Source organism: Lycium barbarum, chromosome 4 (assembly GCF_019175385.1).
Source record: "Lycium barbarum isolate Lr01 chromosome 4, ASM1917538v2, whole genome shotgun sequence".
NCBI lineage: Eukaryota > Viridiplantae > Streptophyta > Magnoliopsida > Solanales > Solanaceae > Lycium > Lycium barbarum.
In genome coordinates this window covers 129,582,397-129,595,206 of record NC_083340.1, presented here as the reverse complement: position 1 = coordinate 129,595,206, position 12,810 = coordinate 129,582,397, and the positions used below count along the sequence as shown (strand labels likewise).

General features: G+C 36.7%; 2 protein-coding genes across 2 annotated transcripts; one reads left to right on the top strand and one right to left on the bottom strand.

The window, feature by feature from the left end:
* The first annotated feature begins 214 nt into the window (after positions 1-214).
* On the top strand, positions 215-8,745 carry LOC132636444 (sodium/calcium exchanger NCL-like). Its single transcript, XM_060353311.1, has 7 exons — positions 215-602; positions 2,972-3,157; positions 3,809-3,990; positions 4,436-4,581; positions 4,658-4,937; positions 5,022-5,324; positions 8,329-8,745. The coding sequence occupies exons 1-7, from the start codon at positions 236-238 to the stop codon at positions 8,575-8,577; spliced, it is 1,713 nt and encodes a 570-aa protein (XP_060209294.1). The 5' UTR covers positions 215-235; the 3' UTR covers positions 8,578-8,745.
* Positions 8,746-10,650: 1,905 nt separating this feature from the next.
* Positions 10,651-12,317, bottom strand: LOC132636443 (peroxisome biogenesis protein 7). The gene is made up of 2 exons (XM_060353310.1): positions 11,711-12,317; positions 10,651-11,273 (listed from the first exon to the last, which is right to left on the bottom strand). The coding sequence occupies exons 1-2, from the start codon at positions 12,252-12,254 to the stop codon at positions 10,867-10,869; spliced, it is 951 nt and encodes a 316-aa protein (XP_060209293.1). The 5' UTR covers positions 12,255-12,317; the 3' UTR covers positions 10,651-10,866.
* Between the last annotated feature and the right edge of the window lie 493 nt (positions 12,318-12,810).

Genomic DNA, 12,810 nt, shown 5'->3' with positions numbered 1-12,810 from the left:
TATCAGTTTTTTTTTTTTTTCTCGTACATCTAAAACACATCTTGATATTGCCTACCTGAATTGCCATCATATTCTAACTCTAAATGGTGATAATTCAAATAGAAAAATGAAACAATTGAATTGAGGTATGAAAGTCGGTAAAAAAAAAGTAACACGTCATGTATGCTTTTTATCACTATCTCTCTTTATATATATGTAACGATATTCTGAATATATTTTCATACCATTAGTGAAAATGCATCTGAAAACATATCTCCTTCTCCTCATCCTCCTTATCTTCCCCGGCACCATTTACGGCCGTTTAATATCCGATGGAGTTCATACCGGGATCGGTCGTGACTCAGATATTGTCCGGCTCGACTGGAATAATTTTGCCGGTGCCGTGGAAGAGAGTTGTAAACAGAGTTATGGATTTCTGCCTTGTACTAATACTGCTTTTGGAAATGCTTTTCTTATTTTGGTTTATGGTTATCTTATGTTCCTTGGTGCTATGTATCTGTCTGCTGGTAGTGAACTCTTGCTTGAGATTTTAGGACCTGGTCTTATTGGTGGACTATTTCTTCCTGTGCTTGGTGCTCTTCCTGATGCTATGCTCATTTTCGGTACCATTATTCTTCACTCATTTTCGAATTTTTCTTACACTGTACTCCCTCCATTCCATAACAAGTAGTGTTTTTAACTTATGCACGCCTCTTAAGAAATTGCTTATTCTTAGAAAATTATGATAATGATTCTTAATTATAAATAAGGGGAAGTTTGGAAGAATAAGATCAATTTCTTTTTGAAATCCTAAAACACAACTTATTTTGAAACAAAATGAAAAATGGAAGGAGTAATTTTTTTTTTTTCATTATCTGGTAATTAATTCATTCGCTGAACTTGATAGGGTGAAGAACCATATACTGTCAAGTGAAACTTTTGTGTTGCTTTTCCACATCCAAATTAATCTAATTCTGACCAATTAAGATATGCTCGCGCCTCTGTCTCAATTTATGTTGCACAATTAGAATTTCGAGATTAAAACTTTTAAATTTTAACCCTGAACTCGGACGTATAGAAGCAATCATGTTTTTTGAAATAATATTTATACATTTGAAAACTACGTCAAAAATACTATAAATCACTAAAAATTAAAAACTTAAAAAATATTAAAAAGGCATAAACGAAATTTTGATAAAAAAAAAAAACTTAATTGACTCTCGAAATTCGAAAGATGCCACATAAATCGTTACGGAAAAAATATTTTTCATTTGATATAAGGATAACTGCACTTGTTAATTGTTATGGTATTTTCGTATAGCATCTGAACATGTACATTTTGAGAAAATAAATTAATCTAGTGTATTTACCTCCGAAATTCAATCACGTTGACAAATATTTTTTATAATATATCTCACATGCCAAGTCATATATACTTTTATAATATGTCTCGACGTTGACTATTGATAGTCAGAGTTTCCTCGTCTAACAAGTACATATTAAATGTAGGAGGCAGTAATATTTTATGTTTTTTTTTTATCCTATTATTTTTTGAGCCAGTCCTGGACAATCTGCCTTTTTTGGGGGGGAGGGTGGGGTACAACACAAAGTTGTCATTGTGTTGTGATATAAACAAGAGTCACATGTCAAACTTTTAATAATTTTTTAAGATCTCAAGATTCAGTTTCTTTTTTAATCTCAATAGATTCACAACAAAATCTGTTTTACGTAATCTTTTCAATAGTAATTTAGTGCATATACACATGGAATTCGTTAAAAACTTCTCTTTTAATCTGGGTGTTGGAATCCATAGGTGGGGGAAGGCGATGTAGTTTGACTCGTCAGTTTAAAAAATAAAAGAAGATTTTTGAATTTTGTGGTTTAAAACAAATCAAAGATATTTGTATAGTTATAGATCGTCTCGTTAAGCGTAAAAGATAAAGTTTAAAATTAAATTGTTGCCAAATAAGGAAATGTGTCATTCTTTTTGGATTGACTAAAAAGGAAAGTATGTCATATAAATTGGGACAGAGAGAGTAACAATGAAATGATGTTTTCTTGAGCCGTAACAATCAATGGGATGTTAACTAGTACTAGTTAGAGTGAAAATGTAGATGAGTATGTGCTAAATAAGAATATTTTGTAACAGTGTGCTTGATATAATAGTTAATATACAATGTGTTATGTGCTAGTTGTCTCAAACTATCAGTGGCCAAGTGCTAAAAGCCCCAATTTTTAAACAACTAAAGGCTGTCTTAATAACTACTCGTATTATAATACTTCAAAAAATATAGGACTATCCACATGTTAAGATATTGTGCAGCTTTCTTATGCAGGGTCTTGAAATCCTTGGGCAGGTCTTTTGTCTGAAATTTTAGTCAATGTTTCTTAAAATCTGCTTCATACTCATCAGTGGATTCATAAGTCATTCCCGTTTATCCAAAAAAATTAAAATAAAGGGCATTCCCATATTTTTCTTTGGTAGCACTGATCCTACCATTGTGCCGAGTGTCTGTCGGAAAGCGTACATCCTACTCTCCCCAGATCCCATTTGTGGGACTATACTGGGTATGTTGTTGTTGTAGCACTGATCCTACCCTATGTCTCATAGTCTACATGCTCCTTTGGGTGGCATGCACCTAAGCACTCGTTCAAACCTTATAATATGAACCTTGATCTTGAGGGGAATAAATGAGGCAAAAATAACTTAATGAGTAGAATTACTTCTAACTCGTTTTCAAGATCTAATATGCCAACTGAATTAAGGGATTAGGGGTTTGATGCAATCTTACTTTATTAAGAAATACTGCACAAGAGTCGATTCAAGTGAATTTTACTTTGTCCCCGAGATTGCAACACCTCAGCCCGAAAAATCACTAAGATTCCTATTATATTTGTTAACCTGAATGCATACTATATCATTTAAAGCCATATGTTACAAGCCATAATGAGCTTCGAAAATTCCTTATTACTTTTCACTTCATTGTTTCAGTATCAGGGATATCTGGAGGTTCTGCAGCTGCTCAGAGCCAGGTTTCTGTAGGAATGGGCTTGCTAGCTGGGTCAACTGTGATGCTTATTACTGTTATTTGGGGAATCTGTTGCATTGTTGGCAAGTGCGACATACAAAATTCTACTGCTGTAGACTCGAAAGACACTAAAATATTCAGCTTGACGGGTTTGCCCCTTTAACTCCTTAGAATATGTTTACAGAAACATGTACAAGTTCCTTCTTGTTCTTCCCTCCTTTTTGTCCTGAAGTATATATCTAGAGACCACTTTCTGTTATTCTATCACCCCCTGCCTTTGTATAGATTAAATCTACTCTCGTCTTTGAAATACTTGGACCATAAGGAGGATGTGTGTGTAAGGAGTTTTCCTAAAAGACAAGTTTGGACTCTAAAGGCAAGACAAAGAATTGGATTCCTAGTAGAAATACTGATCTCCAATAGCCAATAAGAATCTGAGATTTATTGAGAGAGTTCGTTACACGTGTACAATATGGGATATTTCACAAAACTTGTCTACCATCTGATTACCAAAACTACAGGGACTAGATATATGTATTGAGCTCATAGTGCATGACTCTCATAGTGACTAGAGGAAGCGACAAAGACCAAAAGTTCGGGGCTCTGAAATATCTGTGATGACAGCTTACTTGTTCCAATTTACTTAACTGGTCCGTGAAATTTGTCGGTGTTTTGCCATATTAATTCCATGCAATCTATAGAGTCAGTAACTTTGTACTTATGCAAGTGATATTCCTGCTAACCTATAGCAGATTTTGTGTATCAAGATGCTTCTATTCAATGAGTAGCTATCAATGTAGGTTCTGGTGTTAGTACTGACGTCTGGACAAGCCATGCTGCAACGATAATGGCCGTGTCTGTAACTCCATTTCTTGTTGTCCAATTGCCACAGCTCCTCAGTTCAACTTCAGCAAGACATTTATCTGTCTTGATTGCTCTAATCGTTTCACTGACACTGCTTGTTTCTTATTGTCTCTATCAGGTATTGTAACATTGCCCATGTGTTTTTATCTTCTATTCACTGTGACTACTCTCATTTTCTTTGAAACTGCAAAGCCTTTTACTGCAAAGATCTGCCTTGACTGCACTTTTTGGAGATAAATATCAATTTTTACAGTTTTGAACTGAATTTTATCAAATAAGAAATAGCAACCCCTATTATTTTTCGTGCTTTAAGTAGTGGATACCAGACTTTCCACATAACCACCTGAGTTGAACTTGTATCAAAAGACAACATGATGCCACCTGTACACCTCTTCCTCTTCCAGAAAAGAGAAACAAATAAAGATAAATCTATTCTCATCCTATAAACTGGTTGTCTGGTTGATAAATAGTTTCATTGTTTTAAAAGCTAGAAATCATGACTTGTTTCTTCTCTTCTTTTATGAAGCAAGTCCTTTTAAACTTCTCTTTAACTTTTAATGCAGGTCTTTCAGCCTTGGATACAGAGTAGACGACTTGATTTTGTAAAACAGAAGCATGTTATATCAGGAGTTTTGAAACATTTAACAAAACATGCATTGGGGAGGCTTTGTACAGACGAGGGAGAACCAAATATAGACGTTTTGGAGAAGTAAGATTGAAAATGCTTTCTGCACTGTTTTATCATTTTTAGAATGCTATCAACGTGATGAAGGATTACATGACAGGCTATTCAAGGCGATTGACGAAGATGATGATGGTTATCTTTCCCACTCTGAATTAAGAGCTCTGGTAGTAGGAATCCGTCTTGATGAGATAAACCAAATTGAGAAGGATGCTGTGGAAAAACTGATGAAAGACTTCGATACTTCTCATGATAACCAAATTGAACTGTCTGAGTTCACTGCTGGAGTTGCAAAATGGCTTAATGAGGCCAGAGGTTCCAAGGCTCCTTCTCTTGAAACTGGTCCTTCTGATACAATGAAGTGTCTCACTGATTTGCATGAGGTTTGTTGAGTTTTGATGACCTTATCTAGATATTTTATTGCCGCGAAGAATGAAGATAGTGATAAAATGTACACATGCTTGCAGGAAACAAGGAGAGAACACCATTTCTTAGGGGATCAAGGTGACGGAGGTGTTGAAGATGTTGAAAATCCCAGATCAATTGCAATTAAGGCTGTTCTATTGCTGTTGCTGGGCACCGTCATTGCTGCCGTGTTTGCTGATCCCCTGGTTGATGCTGTCAATAATTTCTCCAGTGCCACCAGCATTCCTTCTTTCTTCATCTCATTCATAGCGCTGCCACTGGCAACCAACTCCAGTGAGGCAGTGTCAGCTATTGTCTTTGCTAGCCGGAAAAAGTTGAGATCTGCATCATTAACATTTTCTGAGGTTTGTTTTTTCTTATGCAGCTTCTGTCCTTTAATGTAGTCAAAATTGTGGTTTTGCTACCCATTACTTGCATCAATGAACCTGGAAGATCATTAATGAACATCAAGAGGCTGACTCGATTTGAGGTTTCCCAATTTGTCAAATCCCTTAGGTTCAGTCGGTATGCAGGATGAGATAAGCAACAACACATCCAGTGTAATCCCACAAGTGGGTCCAGGGAGGGTAGAGTGTACGGCCAGACCTTACCCCTACCTCGTGGAGGTAGAGAGGCTGTTTCCGATAGACCCCCGGCTCAAGTAAAGCATATCAAAGCAGTTTAGAGAGGAAATACAGAAGTAAACCAGACATAGCAAATAGGGAAAGCATTACATAGCATTCAGAAAAAAGGAACAGTAGAGAAAAAAGGAACAGTAGATGCAGGATGAGATAAAGGAGCGATAGATGGTTGGAAGGGGTTTAAATTACAAAATGGAGGACGGTTATTCCTCTGACCCATTTGGTAACATCAGATTATGGATACTGGATAGAGTATTCCATCACTTATCTTGTCTATTGTTTGGTGTGCCACCAGATCAGAATACCGGATAAAACTTTTGATGAATAAATTACCTCTGCCACAAACTCCTCTTTTCTCTTTGCTGCAAACACACATTTACATTTTAACTTGCTTAAAATTGTAGTCATCCTTCCCAATTTGTTTACATGGCTTATTGTCTGTTCCATTTGATAGGAAACAAGTGATATGGTACTAAAGAAAAACAACAAAAACAACTACACCTCAATCCCAAGCTAGTTGGGATCGATCTATTTTGCTCTCTAATCAATAATTTAGATTCTCCAACAATATCAGTTTTCCGTAATTTTAGTTGAAACACAAATCTCAAACAAAATTAAGAAGCCCTTGCAAATATTGGACCTAATCTAAGCATACTGACATAACTAAGCCTTTATCTCATCTAGTTGGTATCAACTATACATATCTTTTTCTTCTATTGTGTTCTATTTATCGCTAAGTCTACAACCAAGAGATTATAGGTCTTTGGAGATAACTTTCTTCCATGTGATTTTAGAGGTTTATCCTGTTTCCTTCTTCTTCCCTTTTTGAGATGGTAATTTACCTCCTTTCCTTTTAACAACTTGAATCATCATCATTTCACACTTACAGAGTGGTGCATCCAGAAATTTACGTATGACATGACCAAACCATATCGGGCAATCTCTCATTTTGTCTTCTCTATGTGCCTGCTCGTAACTTATACCGAGCGGGATAATTTTTAACTTTGTCTAATCTTATGTGACCGCACATCTAATTTTTATATTTGCATTTTTCTACACTGATCTTGTAGATGTGTCCGAACGTCCATTACCATATAATGTTGTCGGTCTTACAACTGTTCTATAGAACTTGTTTTTCACTTGATAGATATCCTCCTATCACGTAACACTCCAATAACTCTTCTCAGTTTTAACCATCCTTCTTTTAAAACTAATTAGAGGGGTGGGACAGAAAGAGGCCATCGGAAAACAAAGTAGGTAGATGGATAGTTGATGGTGGAAGGTCGAGGCTATGTTGTTTGGGTTGCGGACATTGGGAAAGGGCGAGGGGAAAAAGGAGGCAAGAGAATAGAAAGAGGAAAAATGTGAGGGGCATAAATCTCCTTATTTGACAACCTGACAACCCCAATATCTGGTAGCTTTTTTGTGCACACAAGACTGGATTAATTATTAGAATTACTCTCTTTATCCTTTAGACGAGATTATAATCCGTGCATTAGGCTCCTTTATGTAAGAGTGAAAAAGACTTATTCGTCATTACTTCTTCCTGTCCATTTGCTCCCTCTTCTTTCTTGTTCTCTAGCATTTTGCTTTCCTTTTATTTTACCCTTCGATGTCCACTAATTTTATTTTCTTTCTTCATGTGAATTAGCTAAAAACAAAGCACAATGGACGTGAAAGATTTATAGAGACATATCAACTAATTGTTAAGAGTTTGACCCTTTTTAAGAGTTTTTGCAGTTTGTTTAGAATTTGTATGTCCGTGTTGGATTAGTGTGAGATCTAAAGTAACATCTAGTTTCAGAGAATTCTTTATTTTCCTTAAAACCAGTTACTTAATGGGGGAATAAAATAGAACCTGAAATGAGTGGAGTAGATACACAAGATTCATATAGCTTATCCCTACCTATTTGGGATTGGCACAGAGTTGATAAAAAAGAACACGCGGCAGGTTTTCTTCGTAAAGTTTAATTCCATTGTAAAGCAAGCTCCAGAATTGACTAACTTAAGGAAAGGCTATGAGTCCAATGCCAAAATGAAAGAAGGATTGTTATTAAGCAACTAATCCTTTCAATCCAGTCTAAAGGGATTGTAATACCCCACTTTTCCGATATGCTGAAAGACCTCTTAAGGTTCAGCATTTCTAACTCTTCCATAGCACTACTGCTTAGATATGCTGGCAGTCCCTTGAAGCAAATCAGCCGACAGAGACCTCAAGTAGGAGGTTTTGTTCCTTTAGGCATTGGTAGGCGGAGCCTTCGGTGAAAATTACCCTGTATATACAAGGTTAAAATTATTTTTTATGTATATATATAGTAGATGTTGAACCCCCTTATCTTCTTTGTTGTTTACTACTTTATATTTTTGAACCCCCTTAATGAAAATTCTGGCTCCGCCACTTGGGTGCATGACAATCAATATATCGTTCCATGGGAAAATTGCTAATAGGACTTTGTAAAGATTACCTTTCATGCCAAAGTTTTATTTCTCTTTGTCGCAGAATTTACTTAAATGTCAGTGTAGCCTGGCTACTCATATGAAAGCTTCTCTTACTTTTTTTTCTCGGGAAAGTAAGGCACACATATGGCTTGTTTATCAATTTTAAATGTTGCATGAGTACACTTTTCAACTCTAGTTTGTTCTATAATGAGCAATTGAGCAGGTTGATCGCTTGTATTACTTGATACAATTGTCTAGGTTTGATAACATATGTGATGGTACCTTGCAGTTGTACGGATCAGTGACTATGAACAATCTCCTTTGTCTATCCGTCTTCCTGTCTCTCGTCTATGCCAGAGGATTGTCATGGGACTTCTCATCAGAAGTGCTGGTTATTCTGATTGTTTGTGTTGTTGTGGGGGTCTTTGCAAGTGTTCGTAGCACCTTTCCCCTTTGGACTTCTTTGCTAGCTTTTCTACTTTATCCCTTGTCTCTTGTACTTGTATATGTTCTCGACTACAAATGTGGTTGGACTTAGACCCTTTTGGTTGAATTTGTATTTTGAGCTACGCCGCACTTAAGTTGCTCTTGGACATGCTAAAACGTCATTAACTTAAAAGCTGAGGCTATTTTGTTGTATCTGTACCTTTACTTTCCCTCTTGTAATAAACCATCTCACTATTATTAAGTTGACCGCTTCTGCATATCAGTTTCTCCTTTTGATGTAATTTGCAGTTTTTGCACTCTTAAAATTCTCCTTTTCTGCTCTTATTTAAACATTTTCTGAAATTTTCTGGCTTCTTTCCGACTTAAATCTTTCTTCTCTCCCCAACCCCCACCCCAAAAAAGCCAAATTTTTTAGATCAATGTTAAGCTGTTTCTGTTTCAACATGCTATAATACTTGACTTTTTAGTTTAAGAAAACCTCATTGTTCAAGTGGTACCTTATATGATTCAAACATTAAACTATGGCAGCTTTTCTTCCTTTGACTTGCTTGAATTATCGTGGGATGAATACAGTTTTTGGTATCAACTATGGCATTATTCAAGATGATATTTATCGAGAATTTTTTAGAATTCAGAGTGGTACGCTCGGGCCTAGTAAGGCACCAGGTTCCGGCCATGCCTCCCCAGGTTGGGGCGTGACAGCACGTCTATACTTAGCTGGTTGATTCTTTATACTCGGCGGAATGCTGCAAGAGGATTATACTTCAAGAGAAAATATGCCATATCTCTTGCCCTATTGCAGCCGCTTCTGTTTCCCTTTTTTTTGATTAAGCAAAAAAAAAAAAAAAAAAAAAAAAAAAAGGGGAAACAGAAGCGGCTGCAATAGGGCAAGAGATATGGCATATTTTCTCGTACCTCAAAAATAACATCAGGAAGGAAATAACCCTGTGCAAGCATGAAGAATATAGCAAATGTTGATGCAAGCAGCAAAACCATGTGGAGACATGATACTCGAGATACAAAATACGGACAAGGAATAGCATTGCCAAATCCTCAAAGAAAGGACCCTTCTCATTCTACATAGGCAAACTGTCTTCAGGCTTGAATTATACCCAACATTAAACAGTTCACTTTCTTCTTCCCAGCACCAGACCCAATTTGCTTGTAAACTGATCCTTCTAGAAATATCAAAGTTTTGCTGCTGTACAGATTTAGTGAAGTAAGCATTTTGTTTACACATTCAGTAAACAAATAACCAAAGTTATACTAGTTTCTTATCTTAGCCCTTCTCTAAACGCGAAACCCGAATCCTTTACTAAGTCCCAGTATCAGGCAGACATAAGTGTAATAGTACAATGTCGTATACCTGAAACTTTCCAAGGTTCATATGTGCCTGCTACCAGACACAACCTGCAAGTCTGTGCCAGTAGTGATAATGTAACCAGGAAACAGTATTTACAGTCAGATTAAAAGAGAAGTTTTATGAGGACTGCAGTTAACTAAATTGAAGAAGGTTTACCACCATCTACAAAGAAGCATCTCATAATTTTCATGACACTTGTACATACCAACTAGGACGTTAATCATCAGCAGAACTCTGACCATCTCCATGCTCACGGAAAGGGTATCATTCTTCAAATTTCACAATCTGTAGATCTCAAGCCCTCAACCCATAGTCTCATGAATCATACACCATAGATCAAGACCATAACTCGACGGCCAATGCAACTTCTCATAAAATTGAAAACCCAATTAAAAGTCATTTTGAACATCGGTTATTTTTTATCCTTTAACCCTTCAGAGTGTAGTTGAGCATATTTAGTTGTCTATCTTCCGTCAAAATGCATTGTTAAATATAACATAGACCCCATGACATGATGATCCCTCAAGTAAGCAAGACATCTTAGAAGAACTAACACGAACCTATGAATAACAAGAATGAGTCTTAAGTGCTTGATCAGGAATGCATCTTCCACTAAAGTATTGTTGAAGGCATTTAAATAAAAATGCCTGCGCACAAATCAAGCTAAATCACGACAATCAGAAGGATATTGCCTTCTTTTCAACCCTTACCTCACCCACTGCCCCTAATAAAATTCTGAATAATATTAAACAAATTCAGGGAACTGACATTCCAAAAATGCAATGCAGAAGAACCCAAAGGGATTGAATATAGTGCATATTTTTTGAAACATCAAAGTTGTTTGGTGTAAATGTTATTCATCAAGGTTTTACCATAATCTTAAATACAACGAAACTTCAAATTATTCTATAACCTCAACAGAAGACATGATAAGAGACTGAAAAAGATATGTTTATCACTTCTGCTTTTAAAATAAAGTACATGAGTAAAAAGAAGAAAAAGTTTGACATCCCTTTATCAAGGAGCTCTAGGGTCCATTCCATGTTGCCAAACATAAACAAGTTCATCCCATCCTGTACTAGCCAATAGACCTTCAACGAGAACGCTAATATCAACTCCAACAGCAAACTCTGTGTGATGATCATACCTCCCAATAAGTGCATCTTCCACCATGTAATCCCACATGCAAACGGTCATGTCATATGAACAAGAAACCATCGCACTCGCTCTATGTGGTGAAAACCTCACTTTCCTCACTGCATATCCATGCCCATTAAGCACTGCTATTGGCACTCTATAATTCCTAATATCCCAAACCTTGATTGACTTATCAACTGATGCGGTTGCAATGATACAATCATCGTACTTATTCCAGTCACATGCCAGGATTTCAAACTCGTGTGCAGGAAGAATCATGGTAGACCCTTCACAAATCATGAATGAAATTATAATGATTAAAATGTGTAGTTCCATCAACTTCTTTACAAACCTCAGCACTCAAAGTTATGATCTTGCAATAACTGAACTAGTTTTTCTCTACCAATTATGGAACAAAATCACTTTAATGAATATCGTGGTCATTATTATTACTCTCAAGGCGGAATACATCCCCATACCTTTAAAACCAAAAATAGCTTTTTTACTACACATAGTAGGGATTATAAGGTGGGGAATTGAACCCCATTAAAAAGGTGAAAGTTACAGGTTAGCCAACCAAATTGGTCTCGCAAAACAAGCAAGCACGAGATAAAAAACTGCCCCCTTTTCTAGGTGATACAACAAATAAAAGAAAACCAGAAAACAAGTCAACCCTAGCAAGGAAAACAAATAACATTTGAATAAAATTAACGATTTTCCTTACCTGGTTCGCGAACATCCCAGATGCGAGTAGTACAATCCCCAGAAGCAGAAGCAAAGATATCAGCATGTCTTGGATTCCAAGCAGCGGAATAGACACAATAAGCATGCTCCTTAAAAGTCCTAACACTAGCATTTCTATCGACTGTCCATAGCTTGACAGTATCATCCCAAGAGGCTGATAAGAAGGAGTCTTTTCTGACGGTATTATAGTCTACAGAGTGAACTTCTCGTGTATGTTCCTTAAAAGAACGAATGGGGTTATTGGTGGGAGGCAAAGAAAGGTCGTAGAGTTTGACAGAACCATCACCACTTGCAGCGATTACGAGGGAATCGTGAGCTTCGGACCAGCAAACATCGTAAACACCATCAGCCGTGTCAAACGAGGCAAGCTCCGAAATTGGTCCGTTTGGAGTGAGCTCAAGAATGTGAACTCTCCCGTTACCAAGGATCCCGAAATTCTGCGCCGTCGCCACAGCCAGTCGGTTTTCGTAAAAGGGGCTGAATTTCACGGAGTAACCGTTAAACGGCGTTTTGAATACCGGCATCTTTCTTTCTTTCTTTCTTATCTTACACACTGCCGGTGGTTTGGGGATTGGGATTGTATCCTTTTATTCTCACACAAATGGTCCCTCTGTTTTTATACTAGCTCCAAATTAATTCTTTAAGTTGGAATTTTAACCAATATCATCCTATTGTTTGCCCAAACTTTCATTACATCCTTATTTTATTTTATTTAACCAAGAATACCCTTTAAGTTTTCTAAAATCATCCTTCTCCATCCTTTTCTAATGGAACTTTCTCTTTCTCACCTGCACTTCATTTGTTCCCTCTATCTCACAAGCTCTTTTAAGGAGTCAGGAAAGGAACATAAACTGAACAGTGGCTTATAGAATTGGAAGAAATCACGGTTTTTTTTTTTTTTTTTTTTTGCAGTTCCATTAGCAATTTTGTTTCCATGCAGCCGATCAAGGACCAAATGAATTTTGTGGATTTAGATCTTAGTATGAATAACTTTAGGCCTGTTCAAACTATAACAAGATGATAGCCGGAGCAAACTTCATAAATGGATTTAGCCTTTCAAGAAAAAAGCAAAATGGGAAC